The 21373-nt window shown below is 37.8% G+C and overlaps 1 protein-coding gene across 2 annotated transcripts in view; it reads right to left on the bottom strand.

The window, feature by feature from the left end:
- The window catches only part of FAM204A (family with sequence similarity 204, member A), a 36797-nt gene that overhangs the window by 15158 nt on the left and 266 nt on the right, over positions 1-21373 (bottom strand). The window contains exons 2-7 of one of the 2 annotated variants that reach the window (XM_012001107.1): positions 21014-21215; positions 15490-15731; positions 14860-14947; positions 14701-14731; positions 14417-14516; positions 4353-4442 (exon numbers count right to left, since the gene is read on the bottom strand). In XM_012001107.1, the coding sequence (XP_011856497.1) occupies positions 4353-4442; positions 14417-14516; positions 14701-14731; positions 14860-14947; positions 15490-15723 (543 nt within the window). In that variant the 5' untranslated portion in view covers positions 15724-15731; positions 21014-21215. The remainder of the gene's footprint in view (positions 1-4352; positions 4443-14416; positions 14517-14700; positions 14732-14859; positions 14948-15489; positions 15732-21013; positions 21216-21373) is intronic. The other variant, XM_012001109.1, reaches the window with a different exon arrangement.

Below are 21373 nucleotides of genomic sequence, written 5' to 3'. Positions count from 1 at the left end.
TAAAAAATGGAAAACATCTAGTCAGTATCATACAATTCCCATTTCTAAAACTGCAGTATGACAAAGCAAAAAAAAAAAAAAAAAAAAAAAAAAAAGAATCCTAATATCCTCAAAGGAAACTCACATTTCTGAAACCTCTAAGGCACTAGTTCTGTATGCTTTGACAAACAGCTTCAAACTGCACATAGAAGGAAAGCTTGCAGTGAATGGTAACGCGGCAGACAAGGACAGAGTGCATATGCAACTGCTGGTGGGCAGAATGTCACATGGTGACCCTAAACCAACCCAGTGCATCATTTAGGAAAACTTTATCCAAATCCCAATTGTCCACATTTACTGAGAAATTTAACAAAGACACATAAAAGATTCTATAATCCAATAGCTCACTTAAGCCGAGTTTTAGATTTAGTTCGCCAGGTGACGATTAAAAGTACAATGAGGTCATATTTTAAAGATCAAAAGGAATTTGGCAGTCACCATAATAAAAACTTTCACAAGCAAGAAAATCAGCAGTGGACACTAAAACAAACAGGGAAAACATGAGAAAGAGCACATTTACACAGTCTCAGATTATCTCCTAACTCCCCACAAGACACTTATTTATTCCAAAGGAAGAAACAGTAACGTCACAGTGGAGCAATCTGGAGACACTACCTGAAGTAGTTAATCAAAGTAACACCATTAGGAAAGGGACAAAGAGACTGCATGAGTCTCTGGATCGCTGACACTGAGAAACACACATTACTCCTGGGATTTTCCTGCCAAAAATGCATAACCTAAAATAAATCATGAGGAAACAGTAGACAATCAAAATTGTAAGGGACATGCTACAATGTAACTGGCCTCTTCATATTAAGGTTCTGAGAAACAAAGAAAGACTGAGGAAACATTCCAGATTAAAAAAACTAAAGAAACATGATGACAAAATGCAAAGTCATTGACCAGGAAAAAGAACTTTCTTTTGCTATAAATGGAATTAGTGGGACACCTGGCAAACTTAAATAAATTATGTCAAACTAGAAAACATGAAGGCAAATGTTGTAAAATGTATTTCCAGTATCTGAGGGAAAGGTAAATAGGAAATCTTTTTACAAATTTCTCAACTTTTTGAAAGTCTGAAATAATTGCAAAATATAAAGGGTGGTGTTGTGTTTTTTTTTTGTTTTAAGTAAAATGTGTTCAACTCAAAACTTCAGCATTACTAACTCTACTAAAAGGAGCATAGAACCTGCAGTAAAATAAATGCTTCTCTGTGAATTCCCCTTGTTTCAGATGGGGGTACTAATAAGCAGAAAAAGATAAAAAGATGGACAGTTGTGCATAGATCACACGGAGTCCACATTTTAACCCTAAAGACTAGGCTTTGCCTTACCTTTTCTTCCTTTAGCAAAGCAAACTCTGAGGAAACTGACTGACTTGGGGGATTCTGCTGGTCAGTCACTTGCTACTTGGAAGAAATCACACAATACGCAACTCTGGGATCTTCCAAAAGGAAGAATGGACAAGCAACGGCAATAGGACACCAGTTTGTTAAGTCCTGTGATCCTGAAGAGACCAGCGAAGAGAAAAAATCCATACCATTTCTAAGAACAATAGGGCAGCCATACTCTATGTCTCTGTTAGTTTTTCTTATGCGCCTGTCTTACGCTTTACTCGGAACTATCTCACAGACTCCAGAGCAGGCAGCATCTGACAGCAACTGGTAACACATTTCCAGAATTGTTAAAGGGATTCAAGAGACACTTGTTCAACATACGGCAGGACATGGAATACTTCATCATCACTAGTAATGCATTTAAGTATCAGTTCTCTAGAAGGTTCTGTTTCTGATCCAAATGAGGTAGATACTCAGACCAGACTTCCACCAGCTTCTGCATCCCTAGGGACTGGTTACTGCTGCCTTGTGTGCTTTTCAGTCCCTGAAAGCTCCCTTAAATCTTCAGCCACTCCTCACTATACTCCCCCATCCTTAGAGCCAGAAAGGTATCTATGCATTGGAGTCTCTTCCAACCCCACAGGCACTGCTCCTCCCCACCATTTCCTGACATTTTCATGGTCAACTCTCCAAATTTGACCACTTCCAAGCTGGTCAAGAAACGAAGCCACTATTTCTAAAAGCCTTTCTATGGAAATAAAAGTTTCAAGTGCCAAAAGAGTCTACTTACTAACAAACAAAACAGATTATGTTTGTTGAATATAATTTTAAAGATGATTTTCAGCACAGATCTCATCATAGGGAGAAGGACTCCTACTTTATTCATATTGAAGAAGCCACTGTAATAACAACTAACACTGAAATCCTACTGAGTTTGTGGCACCATTCAACACACTTTCAAATTCACTTTATTAAAATGAGATACCTGTACCTTTCTATTCTAAAATAGATTAATAAAATGCTGTTATACACAATGAAAGCTATACTCAATGAATCAAAACATGGCTACCTTAGAGATGAAATAGAGTAATGGTTAAACTGCACGCACAAGAACTTATAAGATGGGAAGGGGAGAATTGTATCTTATAAGAAAAAAAAACAGTGAAAATACTTTGTGATCTAGCACTTTCACTTCTGGGTACATACCCAAAAGAACTGAAAGCAGGCATTCAAACAGATATTTGTACACCAATATTCATAGCAGCATTTTCATAATGGTCAAAAGGTAGAAGTAACCCAAGTGTCCACTGAAAGATGAATACATCAGCAAAATGCAATATAAACCCAGAATGTAAGAAGTACATACAACGGAGTATTATTCAGCCTTAAAAAGGAAAGGAATTCTGACACATGCTGCAACATGGAGTAAATCTGAGGATACTATGTTAAGTGAAATATGCCAGATGCAAATGGACAAATATTAAATAATTTCACTTATATGAGATACCCATAGCAGTCAAATTCATGGAGACAGAAAAGTGGCTGCCCAAGGCTGGGTGGAGGGGAGAATGGGTACAGAGTTTAATGGGTACAGAGTTTCAGTTCTGCAAGACAAAAAGCTTTGGAGGAAGATGGTGATGGTTGGATAACGATGTGAATGTACTTAATGCTACCGAACCGCACAGTTAAAAATGATTAAGATGGTATATTTTATGTTATGCACATTTTACAATTAAAAAATACCTTATATAAAATGTCAGCTTATTTTCTGAAAGGCCAAATAACTGCCATTTGTGTTATTTCTTGGCTATTTCCCTAAATTAAGTCCACGGCTTTATAATTTCCTTTACATTAGTCATTAATATATATTCTCTCTCACACACACACAAACACATTCACACACATTATACACAGAAGTATTTAATGTGACAAATGATTTTAAAAGGTTTAAAGAAAAAAAGATAATTTCTGAATCCCCTTTCTGAACTTGTTTTTCCTTACGCCAAAATAAAAAATTCACAAGATACTTAAAGCCTGCAGTCAAAAAGAAAAAGACAAAACGAAAAATGCAAAAATCACAACATCCATCCATCCACAGAAGATATTTTTACATCAGATCTAACGATGAAAGAGTGCAACAGTACTTCCATAGAAGAATTTGCTGAAATCACAAAGTTATCTCTGGTCTCAGTTTAGGATAAAAAGTCCGAATAGCGAGTGTGGCCAGTGATTTACCCAGATAACCCATGATGCTCTCTATGTAACAAAACACTATGGAGTAGTTTAAGTCTGAGGTGAAGGAGGGAAGGATCAAGGCACTAAAAAAGACTATGGTGGAGATTTTTTCCTAGAAAGGAAAAAAAGGAATTACAAAACAACAAAAATAATAAAAACACATGCCAATATGAGCTCTTTAATCTATACTGACATTAATTCTCAACTGGGGGAATTTGCCCACACCCCACCTCCAGGAGTATAAGTCAGAATCTTCTTGTGGTCTTCTGTACTTGGAAAAAGAATATCCAATATATCTATTAGTTTTATACTATAGAAAAAAAGAAAAAAGACTCAAAATTCTTTAGGGCTGAGGGGGGATGTGCTGAGCAAACAGTAAGAAAGCATTTTACCAAGGGTTAAGAAAAGTTTGAGGGATGTGACCTTAGAATACACAGTTGCCCTCAGAGTTCAAATGAGTTAAAGATGCAAATGGAAAAGAAAGCTAGCATTTTAATCATACCTGAAACAAACCTCTCTGATCTAGGTAAAATCTAAGGTTCAGTATCAATCATGGATTATTTCTAGCAAGAGTTTTAGACCAGAATGATTTAAATGACAGAATGAGAGAGAAGAAAATGGACAAAAAGGAAAACCTTAGATGAAATATTTTAATACTGAACTTATTAATGATCATAAAAAGAATACACATTCATTTTAGAAAATTTGAAAACACAGAAAATGTGCAACCCATTTGACTCACCTCTCGAGTAGCTAGCTGGTTGCTAAGTTCCTCAGCCTTCTCAATATTCCACTCCTCCACAGCCTGGTCTATCCTCTTTTCAAGGCCTGACTAGAAAGAAAAGAAACCTAAAATTAAAGGCAGGAAGAAAAGCAAACATTTGCTAGCCAAGACCATGTCACAGGGTTATATTGAATGTGTTACACATGTAGACCATTTAATTCTCACAGTAACACCAGAAGGTAGCTGCTACCATTCCCATTGGTACTGGCTGAAACAGTAAATGGCTTACCTGAGGTCATATAACTTCTTGAACTAATAAAAATAAGATGCAAATCCAGACTTTTGTGAATCAAAGCCTATGCTTTCCCTTAATAACAACAATAATGTTGATAAAAACAATAGCTAAAAATTATGGAGTGTTTATTACGTGGCAGATTCTGGGCTTAGTACTGTAAGAAGGCTCATTTAATTCTTATAATAACACCATGAATAATAATGCTATCCTGTTTTAAAGGTGAGGAAACAGAGCCTGAGACTCCTGAACTTGGCCAAAGCCACAGTCTGTAAGCAGTAAAGCCATCACATGAATTCAGGTTTGCTCAGAGCCTGCATTCTCAACCACAAGCTTCTTCTGTCTCTTTTCTTTTTTTTTTTTTTTTTTTTTTGTATTTTTTTAGTAGAGACAGGGTTTCACCGTGTTAGCCAGGATGGTCTCGATCTCCTGACCTCGTGATCCGCCCGTCTCGGCCTCCCAAAGTGCTGGGATTACAGGCTTGAGCCACCGCGCCTGGCCCTGTCTCTTTTCTTACTGCCCATTCCTATAGCTCAAGACTTTCAATCAATAGCCTCCACAGTCTTTGACTATGACCGTTAGGCTGAATATTAAACAGCAGAGGAAAATTACACATAAGATTGATTTATTTTCTTATGTATATGTTTCTATTTACTAAAGATACTTCAGGAAATTATAATTAATATTTTCATGGGATTACCAAACAGACTAGGGTAGAATGCATCACACATTTATAAAAAGATGCTTAGACTTAAATAACTGCAGTTCTAGCTTGTGAAAATAGTTACTACAGATAATAAAAAATTTAAAATATGGTCTAATATATGCTTCTTAGAAGCAAATTTTATCCCAACAATGTCTTATCTAGTCTCTTAACTTCCACATTCACTGTTAATACTCTATCTCTTACAGACTTTTCCTTATTTAATAACAGAAGTCCTAAGAATGTCTCTTCCATCAGCATATTGCTTGATTATGCCAGTCAACTGAGAGAATTCTGTTCCTGTGTAGCCTTTGTTGAGATGAGATGTAAAAAATAACAACATAATTTGCCTAAACAGATTACAGAAACAAAGACCAGTAAGGTTGTCACTGATGTCTGTTGCTAAGAGAAGATGATTCCTTCTCACAGACCCCACCTAAGTATTTAATACCTGCAAGGGCAACAGACTTTTCTGCTTGCTTTGCTGTTTAGCTGGAGACCATTCAACAGTGCCTCATAGTCTGACCTGAGGCCATAAGGATCTAATGCTTACCTCCCATTCTTGTCCTATGATCATCTACCAGTCTCCAGAAACATCTCTTTCTTCCATTTCTACAGAACTCCTCTCCTAATGGTCCAAACACCACCCTGGGACCTCTAACTTCATGCACTTCAGAAATCTATACTCTAGGCCAGTGCCGCTTCAGTCATGGCCTGTGGGCCAGGTCTGGTCTGTACACAGTGACTACCCATGAACCGTTTATTTTGGTCCATGTAAAGATGAGGAGCTTGTGCCAGAATACAAATCAGCTTCATGACGAAACACAGTTTTGTAGTGGCCGGGAGTGCTGATACACACCTTTAGTCCCAGAGCTACTAGGGATGCTGACAGAAGAGGATTGTTTGAGCCCAGGAGTTTGAGGCTGCAGTGGGCTATAATCACACCACTGCAGTTTAACCTGGGTGACAGAGCAAGACCCTGTCTCTTAAAAACAACAACAAAACAGTTTGTCTAGATGGCTTTTGCTGGGGGTGGTGGGGGACTAGAATTTCTCCATGAGGAAAGTAGTACACTGAGTTACATTCAGGCACACATTACTTATCTCTTTGTATATCAGTGCACTTGGAGTAAGATTGCTATATGTCATGTTATAGACACTGCCCGAAAGTTCCACCTCCAAAACTTCATAATCTAGAATTCTACTCCCTGAATATAATTATTCCACTCACCCTAAGTCTTTTTACCTAATGCATCTGCTTTGCCTTTACTGGAACCTCATTCCCTGACACAGTCCTTCAGTCCCTTCTTAGATCCTCCTCTTCTTCCTCTCTAACTTGCAACCCACAATTACCATTATCAACAAAACTCTAAGCCAGTGGTTCTCAAAGTTTAAGTGCTGAACTAGCAGTATCAACATTACCTGGAAACTTCTTGGAAATGCAAATGCAAATTCTGTGAAAAACTCTGGACTAGGGGCCCAGCAATCCATATGATTCTGATGCATGCTAAAATATGTCAACTGTGTCTTTTTTTTTGGGTGACAGAGTCTCATTCTGTCAGTAGGCTGGAGCGCAGTGGCGCAATCTCAGCTCACTGCAACCTCCGCCTCCTGGGTTCAAGTGATTCCCCTACCTCAGCCTCCCAAGTAGTTGGGACTACAGGCGTATGCCACCACGCCCAGCTAATTTTTTGTATTTTAGTAGAGACGGGGTTTCACCATGCTAGCCAGGATGGTCTCAATCTCCTGACCTCATGATATGCCTGCCTCAGCCTCTCAAAGCGCTGGGATTACAGGCATGAGCCACCACGGTCGGCCATGTCCTCCTTCTCAAAACTACCCACTATCTCCTCTGGTTGTCCCTTAATCACAGTGTTCCTCAAGTTTCTGACTAGCATATTTTTCGTCTTACTTTTCACCCTCCCCAGTAATCTACTCTGTCCTGGAGCTTCAATTACTTTTTATGAGCTGGTTGCGCTCTCTAAATAATTAAAAACACCTGACTTCCCCCGTACCAATATCTACATCTCCAGCTACTTGCTAATCATCTTCACACTGAAGGCCTGAAAAGGCAAGGTCTTCAATTTCATGATGTCTGTAACAAGCCCAATACTTGCTGTCCCACTTCTCCTCCTCCGTAGTCACCCTTGATAGAATCCTGAGTTATCTTCAATGCTTCCAACCCCTTGCTCCTATCTGAACTCTATTTTGGCAAAGGTCTCTCATTTCTTCATTCTGTGCTTCTTCAGGTGCATGCAATCCCTTATTTGGAATATTATAACAATCTCCAAACTAGTCTTCTCTTTCTGAAACAGATATCATTACCCAGCTTAAAGCATTACTTCATATTCCCTTTGAATAACACCCCACTCCCTTCACAAAGGGGTCCCCAAATGCTTTCTCAGCCCCATCTTCAGCAATGCTATGCTTTTTAATCTCTGGCCACATTTACCATTTTCTTAATGTTCCCTGTGCCTCTGATGTGCTTCTCTTGGAAACATATTAATCATTCCTTTAGGCTCACGTCGAATGTTACCTTCCCTATCTATGTAGCGCTCCTCAGCCCTACATTCCTATGACCCCATCACCCTCCCCAAACCCCACACAAAGCTCTCCACACTGTACTGTTGCTGTACCTTGTGTCCCTTCAGCATTTAACTTGTCTGACACACTACAGCAAGTTGTGTATTCTCCCCTCTTGGGTCCTATACTCAGTGGGAGCAGGCTGTGTGTCACCGGCTTGGTGTGTCCCAGAATCCAGCCCAGTTCCTTCTACATAGAAGACATTAATTCAGTCTGTGCTACTGAGCTGATGTTCACACTGCAGTCATCCATGTTTGCATTCATACTAAAAGGACCCCACTCAAACTGGGAACATTTATTACAACCAACTACTCTGAGAAGCTTCCAAGAGAATTCACAACAGTAATATTGAAGTAATAATGCCCCTATGGTTAAAAAAAGGTACATGTATTGTACTCATTTATATATGCATCTATCCTGGTACTAGAATATATACATTCCTCAAGGGCACGGGGAGTATCTTCTCCATCCTGGGCTCACAGAGCTTAAAATAGTACCTGCACCTAGAACTTTACTATTTAATTTATATTGAAAATAGTTATTTTATTTAAAAAATGTAAATACAACAGTCTCACTTTCCTGTGCAGAATATTAGGCATCGCCTCAAATGTCACTGACACATATTTGTATGTGTCAAAATGTATTTGTACAAAACATTAATATCAAACTACAAGTTTCCTTGCATTACAAATTCTTGCATAGCCTGACCTCAACTCAGAACTTATCCAATCTCATGCAAGGAAGCAATCAACCTAGACCTGCTCCAACCTTTCATCTCAGCAACCTGCTCACTAACAGCTTCCATTCTTAAGCCTTTCCATTCCCCCAGCCATTCAGAGCAGAATCTAAAGGTAATAGCATATTACAATGGAAAGAGCACAGGACTAGAAGACAGGAGATATGGTCAAAGCTCTGGGTAAATGACATACTTGACTCATAAGCCTCTGTTTCCTCAAAGGTAATGAAAAGACTGGCTTGAATGAGTAACCCTTCTATAAATAAAAATTCTAGATTTCTATCACATTTTCAACTTTGTTTTTAGCCCCTTTATCTCTCTTTCTGGCAATTTATTTAAATAAAATGTAATAGCTTCTTTTAGTTCTGAAAAACTCCTGGTTCCATGTACAAACTTTGTTTCCATAAGAACATATTAATATTCCAAATACACTCAAAACACTTAGTAAAACATTCCCATCTCCTTAAAGACTGTAAGTTCGTAGCAGCTCACAAAGAGCACAGCTGGCAGGGTCAGACCTAGGTTCAGACTAGCTCCTATACTTATGAATTAAGCAACCCTGACTGAGTTTCTAAACCTCTGTGGGTTGCAGTTATTTCACATGCAATAAAATGAGAATAAAACCACATTCTCTGCAAGATTATGATGAGTCAAAGAACATATATATAAAATACCTAGCCACATTTTTAGAATATAGCAGTCATTCAATAAATAAGCTGCTCCTGTTATTAAACCTAAATATCAGGATACCATTATCGCAAAAGAGAAGGCTTATCTCTATAAGGCTACAGACTGTATCATACTTCAAGCTCAGACCCAAGTACAAGACTCAAGCATTCAACTTTGTCAGTAAATAGTCTCATGAACTAGAGTCTGAGTATTAAGGCTTTTTGAAAAGTTTTAAGCTAGACTCAAGAGTAGCCTTTATTTGACTTATCTAGGATGTCTTCCATACTACAGGAGTGGCAGGAGGCACAGAGGAGCTATTGATAGCCTGCAGCGCCTTGGTGTGCTTCTAAGTTGCCTTTTGGTTAGAATCAAAACATAATTTACGATATATCTCAACACAAACCTAGGAATGGCAATTTGGCCACAGGTGAAAAATTCATCTAAACGAAGTATCTAACCCACAAGGCAACAATTGCCAATTAATAAAGTTTTACCATAAATGTCAAGAAGATAGGACTACAAATATCTAAGAAATGTGTGGGTACTTGGTTTAACGTTGTGGGCTAACATCTATATGTGCATATGTAGAATAACTTTTTATATATGGTTTAAGCTTTTAAAGTCAAACTATACCACAATATATTTATATGAAAATTCTGCTACTAAATATTTATTCGGTTAATATATTCAATTTTTAAAGCTTAACACAAATGAATTATCCATTGAAGTTTGCATTACTGAACCTAAATATCTAAGAAAAAATAAGGCAATCTCTTCATAAAGAAGGGCAGTGGGGGAGAGGGGAAGAGGTACTTTCATACGTAAATGTAAATCATGTATTTATTTATAATTTTGTTAACTTTACATATATATATATGATCATACCTACTTAAAATCACTTGAGTCAGCTGGGTGCGATGGCTCATGACTATAATCCCAGCACTTTGGGAGGCCAAGGCAGGAGGATCACGAGGTCACGAGTTCAAGACCAGCATGGCCAATATGGCGAATCCCCATCTCTACTAAAAATACAAAAATTAGCTGGGTGTGGTGGCGTACACCTGTAGTCCCAGCTACAGGAGGCTGAGGTAGGAGAATCATTTAAACCCGCGAAGAGGAGGATGCAGTGAGCTGAGATCGCACCACTGCATTCCAGCCCAGGCAACAGAACAAGACTCTGTTTCAAAAAAAAAAAAATCATATGAGTCAGGTAAATAAAAACCCCATTCAGAAAAAGCTAGATTTGGGACCAAATGACTTGGGTTTAAAGTCTCATTTCACTTCTTACCTGGTTTGTTTTCTCAGGCAAATTATGCTGAGCTTCGGTTTCTTTATCCGTATGAGAATAACACTGGACCTATCAACCCACCCCACAGGAATCACATAGGAACCAAGAGGCAATGGTTTGTAACTGATACCAGGAGATCTTCATGGTACCTCCTCAACACTCCCCATACCTCTCTCATCACACCCCTAAACCTCCCTCTCCTATACCTCCTCCCTCCACCCACCCAAGGAAGCCAGATTTTTAACTGATCTATGTATTGGAGAACCATGTTAAGAGTCTGTTTGGAAAAAGCACTCTGCTTAAAAAAAAAAAAAAAAAAGTTCGAAAAAGCTACACTATACAATAGCAGTTTCCTCTCATAAAAAACTTGAAAAATTCATCAAAGACATTGTACAATTACTCTAACATTTAATAAAGTACCTCTGGTTTTTCATGCCAAAAAGTATCCATTAGGTATACATAAAACTACTTCAATAATGACTGCTGACTAATCAAACTGATTCAACTAAAGAATACTTGAGACATTTATAGTGAAATTAATGAGTGAAATTTATTCTAAAGAAATTCCCACAGATTCAAAATAATTATGCTATGATTACAGAATTACTAGTAAGTCCCAGAACTGCTGCCAGAAACACAATTATAGCTGTATTTAATACAAAGAACACTTTAAAACAGCTTTGGATATTAGGGAGATTATGTTTAAAAAATACAAGCCTCTGCATTGTCTGAGAGGCAGGTGACAGCAGTGCTGTAAACAGACATTCTTGGTTGAGCAACAGTTTCAGCTTGGCAGTGTTCCAAAAAAGAAAAACGGGGAGAAAAAAAAGACTGCACGATAGACACAGATTAAGAAGTTTGTTTTGTTTTACCATTCTAGAGGGTTGAGTAAATACAAAATAAAAAGGTTCTCTCAGATATGGTAACAGATCAGCCCTCTGCTCCAGAGAAATAAAATAGTGGATGGAAATTCATGCTAGTTTTGTTCTAACTGCATCACAGATTTTCACGATCATCTCTAGATTTCATGAGCAGTCGCTACTATGTGCTGGATTTACATTTATTTAATTTTTATCTCAGCATCTCCAATGTGGACATTCTTTAAAGTTTATTTACTCTGTTGGATTTGCAGTAGAAACTTTAGCAGGACAGCCAAAGGAGTGCCATTTAAACCAACGATCCCAAACCAAAGAATGAGTGGGAACCTGCTGGCATGCAATTATACTGAACCACCAAGAGAATATGGAAGAATCTGGCTTCACTAAGTTCTTCCTTTCCTCTTATGCTTGGGTTTATTTGTGGAATATTAAATGCGGGGAAAATCCTAGACAGATAGAAGCCTGGTTAGCTCAGGCTCCTTGTTTAGAAAACCAACATAACTTCCTTAGCTAGATGTAATTTATGTGGACGAGTATCTACTGTTAAGATGAATATCATCACAAGGATGAATATCTAAAGTTAAGAAAACCCAAACGTATAAAACAGATCAATGGGCAATTGCAAAGGGACTTATAGCAGTCTCCCTTACACAGAGACCTCATTTTCAAAATAGTGTTTGGGTTATAATTTCCTTCTAGAACACATTTAATGCATAATGTGAAATAGAACATTGGTTCCTAAAATTGAGTTGTTTAATTTTGTGCAAAGAATCCTAGTAACCTGTATTAAAGCAACTCCATACAAATTCCAAATCCTAGACAATGAGTAAGAGTAAGCCTGGCATCTAGCCAGTATCAAGACGGTACAATTTATATGTAGGATAATAAAATTTTAATAAAGATAGACTGTAAAAAAAAAATCATGTCTAAGTTTCTACTTTTTAGAGTAGCTAGGAAGTTCATTTCATGGCTTTAACTTCACTAAGAAGCAATTTAGACATTCTAATGTCAATATAGTTATGAGAAAACTTAACAAACATGGTAAACAAGTGAAACTCAAAGAGTAAACTCACAAGTAAAATTTAAAAAAATATTTCCTAATAGAACCAGTATTTGACCATTCCTTCCCTCAAAACAACAATTCATCCAGCAGCTGGAACTCGATGGCAGGTCTGCCAGAGATAACACCCAGACCCGGGCTGCCAGCATGGTCCTCCTCCCTAATGCCTTAGAACACATTTGGTACAGTCAAGAGCATCTCCCGTCACACAGCCACTGTTCGGCCCACCAGCATCACAACAGAATGGCAATTACACTTGCAAACAGTTATCACCCCTTCTGCATTGAGCCTAGGAAACTGAGACTGCTGTCATGAAACCTGGTTTTTAGTTTCAACTGTACCAGTGATTTTTCTTTGCAAGAAATTTAGCATTTCTGCACCTGCTTGAACATTTGTAAAAATGAGATTGCTCAGGAGCAATAATTAGTTGAGGCAGAAAGAGATTCTGGTTCCAATTCCCCAATGTTCCAGGGACTGTTTTTGGATGATAAGAAACTTTTGCAAAGTTGGAATCAAAAAATTCACAGCAAAATTCTGTTTTGACAGTTCCTTATTGTGTGCACCCTCAATGACACAGTACCATGCAATGATGGATTTAAAATCAGAGGTACTTTGGAAGAAATACAGATGGATCAGAAAGTGACAAAGGTCTCTAGGTACACACATTAGTCTACAGCAATGATCCATGAAAGAGGCATCTGTCTATTACACACAGGATACAATATACTTGGGCATCAACTAGCCCCCTGTGCCTCCAGCTCTAGCACTCAGCACTTGATTTTCATGCTCCAACATTTCCCTGTGTGAATAAGTGAGTTACTCATTCACACAAGCCTCTACTAAGTATTAGTATGTCTAGAGACTGACAACTACAAATGTGCATCTAAAGGTCAGGCTCTCCTCTGAGCCCCTACCTCACTATACTAACCATCTACTCTGCTCCTGCTTTCCAATAACACTCAAGTCCCAAGCTGAACTTTGGCTAAGTCCCACTCTCAATCCTTTCCCCTCCCCAAATTTCTCTTTGTAACATCACTATTCACACCACTGCTTAAGCTAAAGCTTTGAATGGTCCTCTTTCCTCCCACATGCCTCAAACCCTCCCTATCACCTCGCAAGCAATCCAGAGGCAAGTATCATCAATTTTACTTATACAATATGCCTCAAATCCATCCACTTTTTTCCTTCTTCAGCAGAACCATTCTGGCCCAATCCATCATCATTTTATGCCTAGAAGTCTCTTAACTGTTCTGTTCTCATCTGTTTTTGCTGCCTCACAATCAGTTCACCAGGTAACAGTCATACAAATCTTCTTAACATAGGTCATGTCATTCCCTTGACTTAAAAGCCTTTATGACTGTCAATTGCATTGTGAATAAAACCCATTTTTTTACTAAGCCCTTTGAGGTCCTACACAATTTGGTCAGTGACTGCCTGCCTCTATAATCATATAGTGGGCTACCCTCCTCCTCACTGATTCCATTCCAGACAGGCTGGCCTTCCTATGATTACTGGAATGTCCCAGGACGACTCTTCTCTAGGATCTTTACCCATGCCTCTGTGCTAGCATTCTTTATATAAACAGTTTTTTCCATCCTTCAGGTCTCAGTGACATGGCACCTTCTATGAAAGGCTTTCCCTGATCATCCATGCTAAAGTACAGCCCCCATTTTAATGTTTTCACAACAGCCCGTTCTTTCTCTTAGCAGTTTTTTAATAATTTGTAACTATTTACTTATCTAGCACCTTTTCTGGTGCATAGTAGGCATCTTAACTTTTTAACTGAATGAATTAATGAGAACAAGTACTTTAGGCAAGGCTAATCACAAACGTATCCTCCTAGCTGGTATAAGATGCAATAACAAAGATATTACCTTCTCAACTTTTTTCCTTTTAACAGGTGGGTCAAATCTATCATTGACTCCAAAATACTGAGTAAGCTCCTTCCATTGGGTTTCATTTGAGGATGTTTCACTAAAAGAAGATAGTAAGTTTTGTTTTATACAATATATACTGTCTTTACTTTTACTGTTTTTAATTGGTTACTACAATTATACTACAATTACTAGTTCATATATGTTTGATTACGATCAGAAACAATTAGTTCAACAATTTCTACAATGGCCTAAAATATATAACTATTTTAAATTCCACCTACCTATGAGATTCTTTTTCATTCTTCAATTTATCTGAAAAGAATTCACAAAGTGTCAATACCTAACTTCACTAATTTCAAAACCATATTTTAAAAAAAATGGTTAAATTCAGTCACAATTTAGCATTAGCACGACTAACAACCTGAATTAAAACAAAACACCTTTTCTGGAGCGTTTTCTTTTTTTCCCTCTGAATCTTGAGGTTGTGCTTTTCTGTTCAGTATGTTTTTTATGCAGTTCTTGAAATTTCTATGTAAAAGAAAAAAATATTGAGAAGCAAATACACTTTCCAGAAAAACATGCATTTAAAAAATAATGAAGTAATAAAACAATTATATTTCAGCATGTATAAAGATACCAATTTAATGATGGTAGTCAGTTCTTGAGATGCTCTATTCTCTGAGACTCACAACCTGAGTTTTGATATTCACTTGTTTTGAAATAGGTCATTTCATAATTTGAGAGTGAAGCTCATGTAGATAACAAAAAAGATAAATAAAAGATAAAATAAAGACAGAAACTCCTCATGTACCACGCTAGGCAAACAGCTAATCCTGCATAGTGGTTTGGGGTTTTTTTTTTTTTTTTTCTTTGTCTTTCTATGAAAAACAAAACAAAATAAAAGCAAGTATCTAAGTGGCCAATGCCTCAGAGAATAGTAAAAGCATTCTGAGTCCATCTCCCTCCCTGTTAAGTCCCAAGAACACATGCACATTCTGACCAGGGCAGAGACACAATGAGGGGTGTGTACACGCACAGGCTGTAGCAAGAGCATTTCAGAGAAAACCTACATTCCACATATCTACAGGAATTCCAGAAGGACACTCTTCATAGGCATTTATGTTTGACTCTGTTTCCGTTTGTGGTTCATCTGTTGAGAAATCTATGATTTCTGTTTTTCTGATGCTCTCATCCTCTTTATCTTCCTGTAAGTTAAGTCCAGAGTTCTCCAATGTAGCTTCATCTTCAGAGTTTGACTCAGCATCACTTTCATTTAGGCCAGGAGGTAGCAGCCCACTCCACATCTTTTCTTCTATGAGGAAAAAGATTAATTTACACATGTAGAATAACCATAGAAATAATTTTAAGACCATTAGAAGACATTCCAGGTGCCTAATAATTGTAACAATGGTTTGGGAACAGTCCACCTAAACTTTTTTTTTTCCCCATCTAAAATGGTATAGAATGAACTCATATTAAAATAATTAAAATCTTCACTTGTATAAGTAAAAAAAAAAAAAGTTTAGAAGTTTAAAAGCTGTTTAAACAAGTTTGTTACAACACACACCTACAGGCAAAGAAAATAGAGCCTTAATTCTCTAATATATGAGTAGCTTTGTCTAAAAAAACATGAAATTCAGTAATGCACTGCTCAAGAATGTTAAAAACCTAACAACATACTTTGCAAGCAATTTAGGATTAAAATACCATATTTGAAGCTATACCAATTAGAGAATAAAACTGCATGTTTCACCTATATTTAATGGACCAAGCTTCCAGAGGGCGTATTGTCTAAGGAACAGGAAAGCAACTAAAGGAAAATTTTTAAGCTATGTAAGTAGCTGAAGGAAGGTATGGTAGTAAAATGGATATCCTACTTTTTAGTTTAATATTGTTTGCTAAAATAATATTAAATGAAATATAATCCTAACAATTTAACAAAAATGTACAGCTTTTTAAAGTAACAATACTATATTTGGGAAACTAATGGTAAAGTTCAAGATGATACTTAGCATTAGCTATACAGTCCATTGGTAGAGAGAACCATTAAGTTTAATAAAACATCTTAAAATAGCAAAATTGTTATCATTTGCTAAAAGTATAATACTCAAGTACATATTCACTATTGATCTCCATGGCACAGTCTATTTTAGCACATATATTGAGTCAAAACCAGTTCCTTCAAAAGATGCTTAAAATAAAGAAGCCGGTTGTACTGCTCATGATTTACTATCAACCTGAAGGAATAAAATGGAAGGACGGAAATCTGTTTTGCAGTTTTCTGTCCCATATTGTGATTAACCTAGTTAAAAAACAAACAAACAAAAAAAACCACCACCATTCTCTCTGAGACAAACACATCAGGGATTTTGCGATAACAGATTTATGTTATCTTTTCAAGACTTCCTTCCAGGTCCGAAGAATCAGATCTTACTTTTTGTGGCTTTGGCCCAGTCTCATCAGTTGCTGGCTCTCTGAAATATCCTCACCAAATATTCTGTTGGCTTTTTATGAGGAAGGACTCTGGCATCTAACTGCTCCAACTAGAATCTTGACTCTGCCACTACTAGTAGTATGAGGAAATCATTTAACATCTCTGACCCTCGATTTCTTTATCTGTAATGCAGGGATAATTATACTGCTTATAGGGTTATTCTGAGGATTAAATGAGATAAGCCCCTCAACATAGTGTTTAGGAGGTCCTAGGGGCTCAATAAATGTTAAGTTCTCTTTGCTATTATTATTTCTATGGCCATGTATTACATTTTTATCATTTCTATTATGAGTGACTGGGTTCGTAAGATAGTTTTGAAGTTTCTGATAATTGTGGTGCACTCACTTAGCAATTGATGCCATCATTTCCTTCCTTGATAGTCACAATCTGAGGTGAAGTGTCTATAACAAATATTAATGTTTAGTTTTCTGAATGGAGCAATAAAATGAGGGCAAATTACCAGGAAGATAATGGTAACCTAAGCTCCAAGATTCCTCATTTGCACAGGTCCTTCCAAAGTACTGTACTTTCAGAATTTGCATTTCTTTTTTTAAAGGAAGAGACCCGAAGTTATATGAGCTCCAGGCCCCATAAAACCCAGATCTATCCCTAAACCTGTCTGTGGATTTTTAAAGTTGAGACAGAAGTACTCTTGAGATACTCTGAGAGCACAAAAGACATCATGTAAAATATGACAATATTGAAAAATAGGTATCATGCTATTAACGAAAAAGATTTCTCCTGTTCTGAGAGCAAGGGGAAGGAAGCAGTAATAAGTTCCAGTATGATTTGGCCACCGGCATATAATATACCTTTAGGCTCATTATCATTTAAGGACTTAAAACAGTAACAAATTCCAGGTTTGGATTTCTTAGCATCACTGGAGTCTATGTTAGAAGTAAGTGTTTCCCTTCCTGTCCATAAAATATTTTACATGCCCATCTGTGTACCAGATACTCTTCAAGACTCTGGGGACAGAAGTATATAAAACAGGCAAAAATCCCTAGCCTCATGAAATGACATCTACACACATGGCAAGTTTCTGTTCAATTTTTGAGCCAAGTATTCCTTGACCTGGACTTCAGATGTGACTGCTTATGAAATGCGTGTGCCTCTCCAGTGGGCAATGACACAGGTCTCCCACCAAACCACTGTTTTAGCATCTCTGCAGGGTGATAGTCTATGCTCTGGGCACCCAAACATACCTCCCTCTGGGGAACAGTCTCAGTTGCCCTGAAGAAGGCAAGATTTTTGCTGTTGTTGTTGCTAATCAGCTTTCAAGTAGGCATTTTTTATGGCTTTTTAAATTTTCTCAAAATTATATATTTTTAGCTCCCACTGATGTGGCATCTGCCTGGTATGGTAATTTCTTGAGTGTACCCAAAGGAAAAAAAAATTAAAATAGCTTGAAAAAAGTGGAATCCACCTCTAAATCCAGGCAAAATCCAAATCAGGTAGGTTGTGAACTCCACTCCTGAAAACCTTTAAAATCATGTGCCATTTTCCCGTGACTCTCAAAAAACCAAACACAAGGGAGACTGAGCAGTCACTGATAAACGTGGATAACTGCTGCCACTCACTGTGCAGCCTGCAAAATGGAGTTGCCTGTGTAAGCAGCAGCCCAATTACAGATCAGCCAATATGGAGTGGCTGCTTAGTGACTTTTGCTTTGGACTCATGTTTGAAAATAGTCTTTCTATTCATAGCATATAGTTGTCATTCACAAAGTTTCCAACTGGCACCATGTTAGGCCTCCTGTTATTCCTCTTTTGGCTGCTGTGGAGGATGATTATCTGTGTCTCTTACTCATGTTTTTCAGAGTGTATTTCTTTATTTTAAAGCAGATAATCCCAAGTTACCCTTTAACTGTGAAAATTCACTCAGCCAGTCTCAAGAGACGTGGAATATCAGAGAAATAGAAACTTAAATCTTTTTACTATAGATTATAGCCAAGTCCATGTAGCAGCCAACGTATTAATTCATAAGCTTTCGTTTTTTTTACCCTGCAACCCAAATAATTTTCAATTTAATCATTTTCGCCCCAAGGAAAATGTAAATGACTCAGAATCCTTTTTCTCTCTATGGTTTTGAATATCACCTTCTTCATTTTACACACCCTCCACCTCTAGAGTTAAGATTTATTCCATCCCACAATTATCCTCAAAGACCTTCTGTGTGTACTATGCAGAACACATCTTTAGTCCTGGGCTAACACAATTTGCCACGAACTGAAAATATTTATATACTGTCCTAGTCTGAATAACTAGGGTTTTTTTGTCTGTCTGTTTGCCCTTGAAAACCACCCATCATCATTAGTTATCATATTTGGTCAGATAACAATGACTCAAAAACAGGGTACAGTTCAGTAGTTCCTAATCTAAGTATGAATATAGTAACAGGAGTCTCTAAGCTAATTTCAAAAAGCCCAAACTATTTTATTTTTCCCCTCAGTGAGACAGTAGCATTCACCATTACAGGAAAAGACAAATTTAGCGAAGCACTATTCTTCACCACATGATAATCAGAGGTTCAATGGTAGTTATAGGCCTGACTTTTATTAGAAAAAAACATTCATAAACAAGGTCTAGTAGACACAATCTTTCAAAATATAGCAGCCAGGGAGAAATCAAATTACAATAAAAACTGTTCTAGACTGTGCACTGATTCCAGGGGAATAGAGTTTTTAAAGTTGGAAGATGGTTTCTAGTCCTGAACAACATAATTAAAAGTCACTGCATTTGTCTGGGCCTCCATTCTTAAGCTATAAAATAAAGGTTTGATCAAATGATCTTTGAGATGTCTTACAGCTCTAAAGTGTCTCTTTAAGATTTTGATATTGTAAGTGCCCCAAATGCCCAGAGTCATCTCACTCCTGGATGTATCACTCCATTCTCTCCAGGACTGCAATCCTGATTAGAGCCCAGTATCCCAGTAGATAAGGTTTCTCTCCTCTACCTAGCAACTCAGCGAAGAGAATGTTTTCGGAGAGATGCTGTACACTTCAGGACACTGAGAAGGGGAAGGAACCCTAGTTGCAACAGGAAACACAAGAACCAGAAAGGGGAAACAAAGCAAGTCACTGCTACACATGGCATACAAACAGTGTGGCAGGCCTTGGTTTACCATTAATCTTCACAACAAACCGTCCACTAGGAATTACTATCTATATCTGCCCCTCCCCTGCCCGCTCCGCCCTCAATTTACAGATAGGATAACTGACTTGCCTAATGCATTCTGATCCACTTGTTTTACAAAAATAGCCCCATGGCTTTAGATTATGAACTTTTACAGGGCAGAGTTGTAAGCGGGGACAAGGATTTGAGACTGGGTCTGAGAACGATCTTAGCCTATAATTACAGACTTGTTAAATTTGGTTAAGAATTCTTTTTCTGTACTTTTTGAGTACAGAAAGCTATGTAAGATGCTATACTAAGTCACATACATCAAAGTCAAAGTCACAGTCAGAGGTTTGAGTAATAATGTCATATTTTCTGGACAACCAGGCAGCTGCTTATAACCAAAACTCAAAAGATATTATTTGAGCACCTCGATGGGTAAATGTTTTCTGTCTCTATTCCAGGATTTAAATTCCATTTTCATCGTATAAGGCTTATTTCCCATATTTTGTATTTGATTAGAAGTAATCCCAGAAGCCTGAACTTCATCTGATCTAAAATTAATTTCACTTATATACTAATTATAAGCCACCACATTTAACAATCTGAAGATTGTAATTTACATCATAATCAGTGTCGGTGACTTAAAAATGGTTACTATTTTCAAGCATGTTAACATCAACATTAACGTAAATATCCTATTTACTTTTATGAAATGAATGTGCTCCTTTTCTCAAAAAAGGTACAGAAAGGACAACTGAATTACAGGCCTGAGAGCGAATTTAGGTTGACAATCGGCCAATCCAGAAAACCTACTTATTTAGCAAGATTTTGCATGTATGCAACTGTTTTAATTAAAGACAGTGTTCGTTTACTTGGCCTGAAAAACATTTTCCCAGACCCAAGATCCTGCATGGAAAGACAATAAACCAAGTTAACAGTTCAAGGCTCATTTTAAGTCGATTCCGCTATGAGAATACTTACAAGGTCCAAGATGGCAAGAGGATGGGTCTAGTAAGGTACACCTGTTCCTGCTTGGCTGCACAACCGGGAATTCTGCAGGCTTTCTGGCGGCAGTGCCCCACTCCAATCCCAAAACAGGCAGAATCCCCTCTCGGGCACAGAACTAAGCGCTGCAGTTTCCGGCGAAGGATGTCTAGCCTGCTGGCAGTCCCATTAACTGGAGCTGTTTTCCGGGATACAGCAACTGTAAACACGAGCCTGTTTCCCCTATCGAAAGCCTCCTCAATCCCCTCTCACTTTGACTGGAGTGGGACGGAGAAACCCTCCCTCAAAACAGGCTGGGGAGGCCGCTGCGACGCCCCTTCCGAGGAAGGCTGAGGG

The sequence above is a fragment of the Mandrillus leucophaeus genome, unplaced genomic scaffold (assembly GCF_000951045.1).
Source record: "Mandrillus leucophaeus isolate KB7577 unplaced genomic scaffold, Mleu.le_1.0 Scaffold65, whole genome shotgun sequence".
Classification (NCBI taxonomy): domain Eukaryota; kingdom Metazoa; phylum Chordata; class Mammalia; order Primates; family Cercopithecidae; genus Mandrillus; species Mandrillus leucophaeus.
This window is presented reverse-complemented; position numbering and strand designations above follow the sequence as displayed.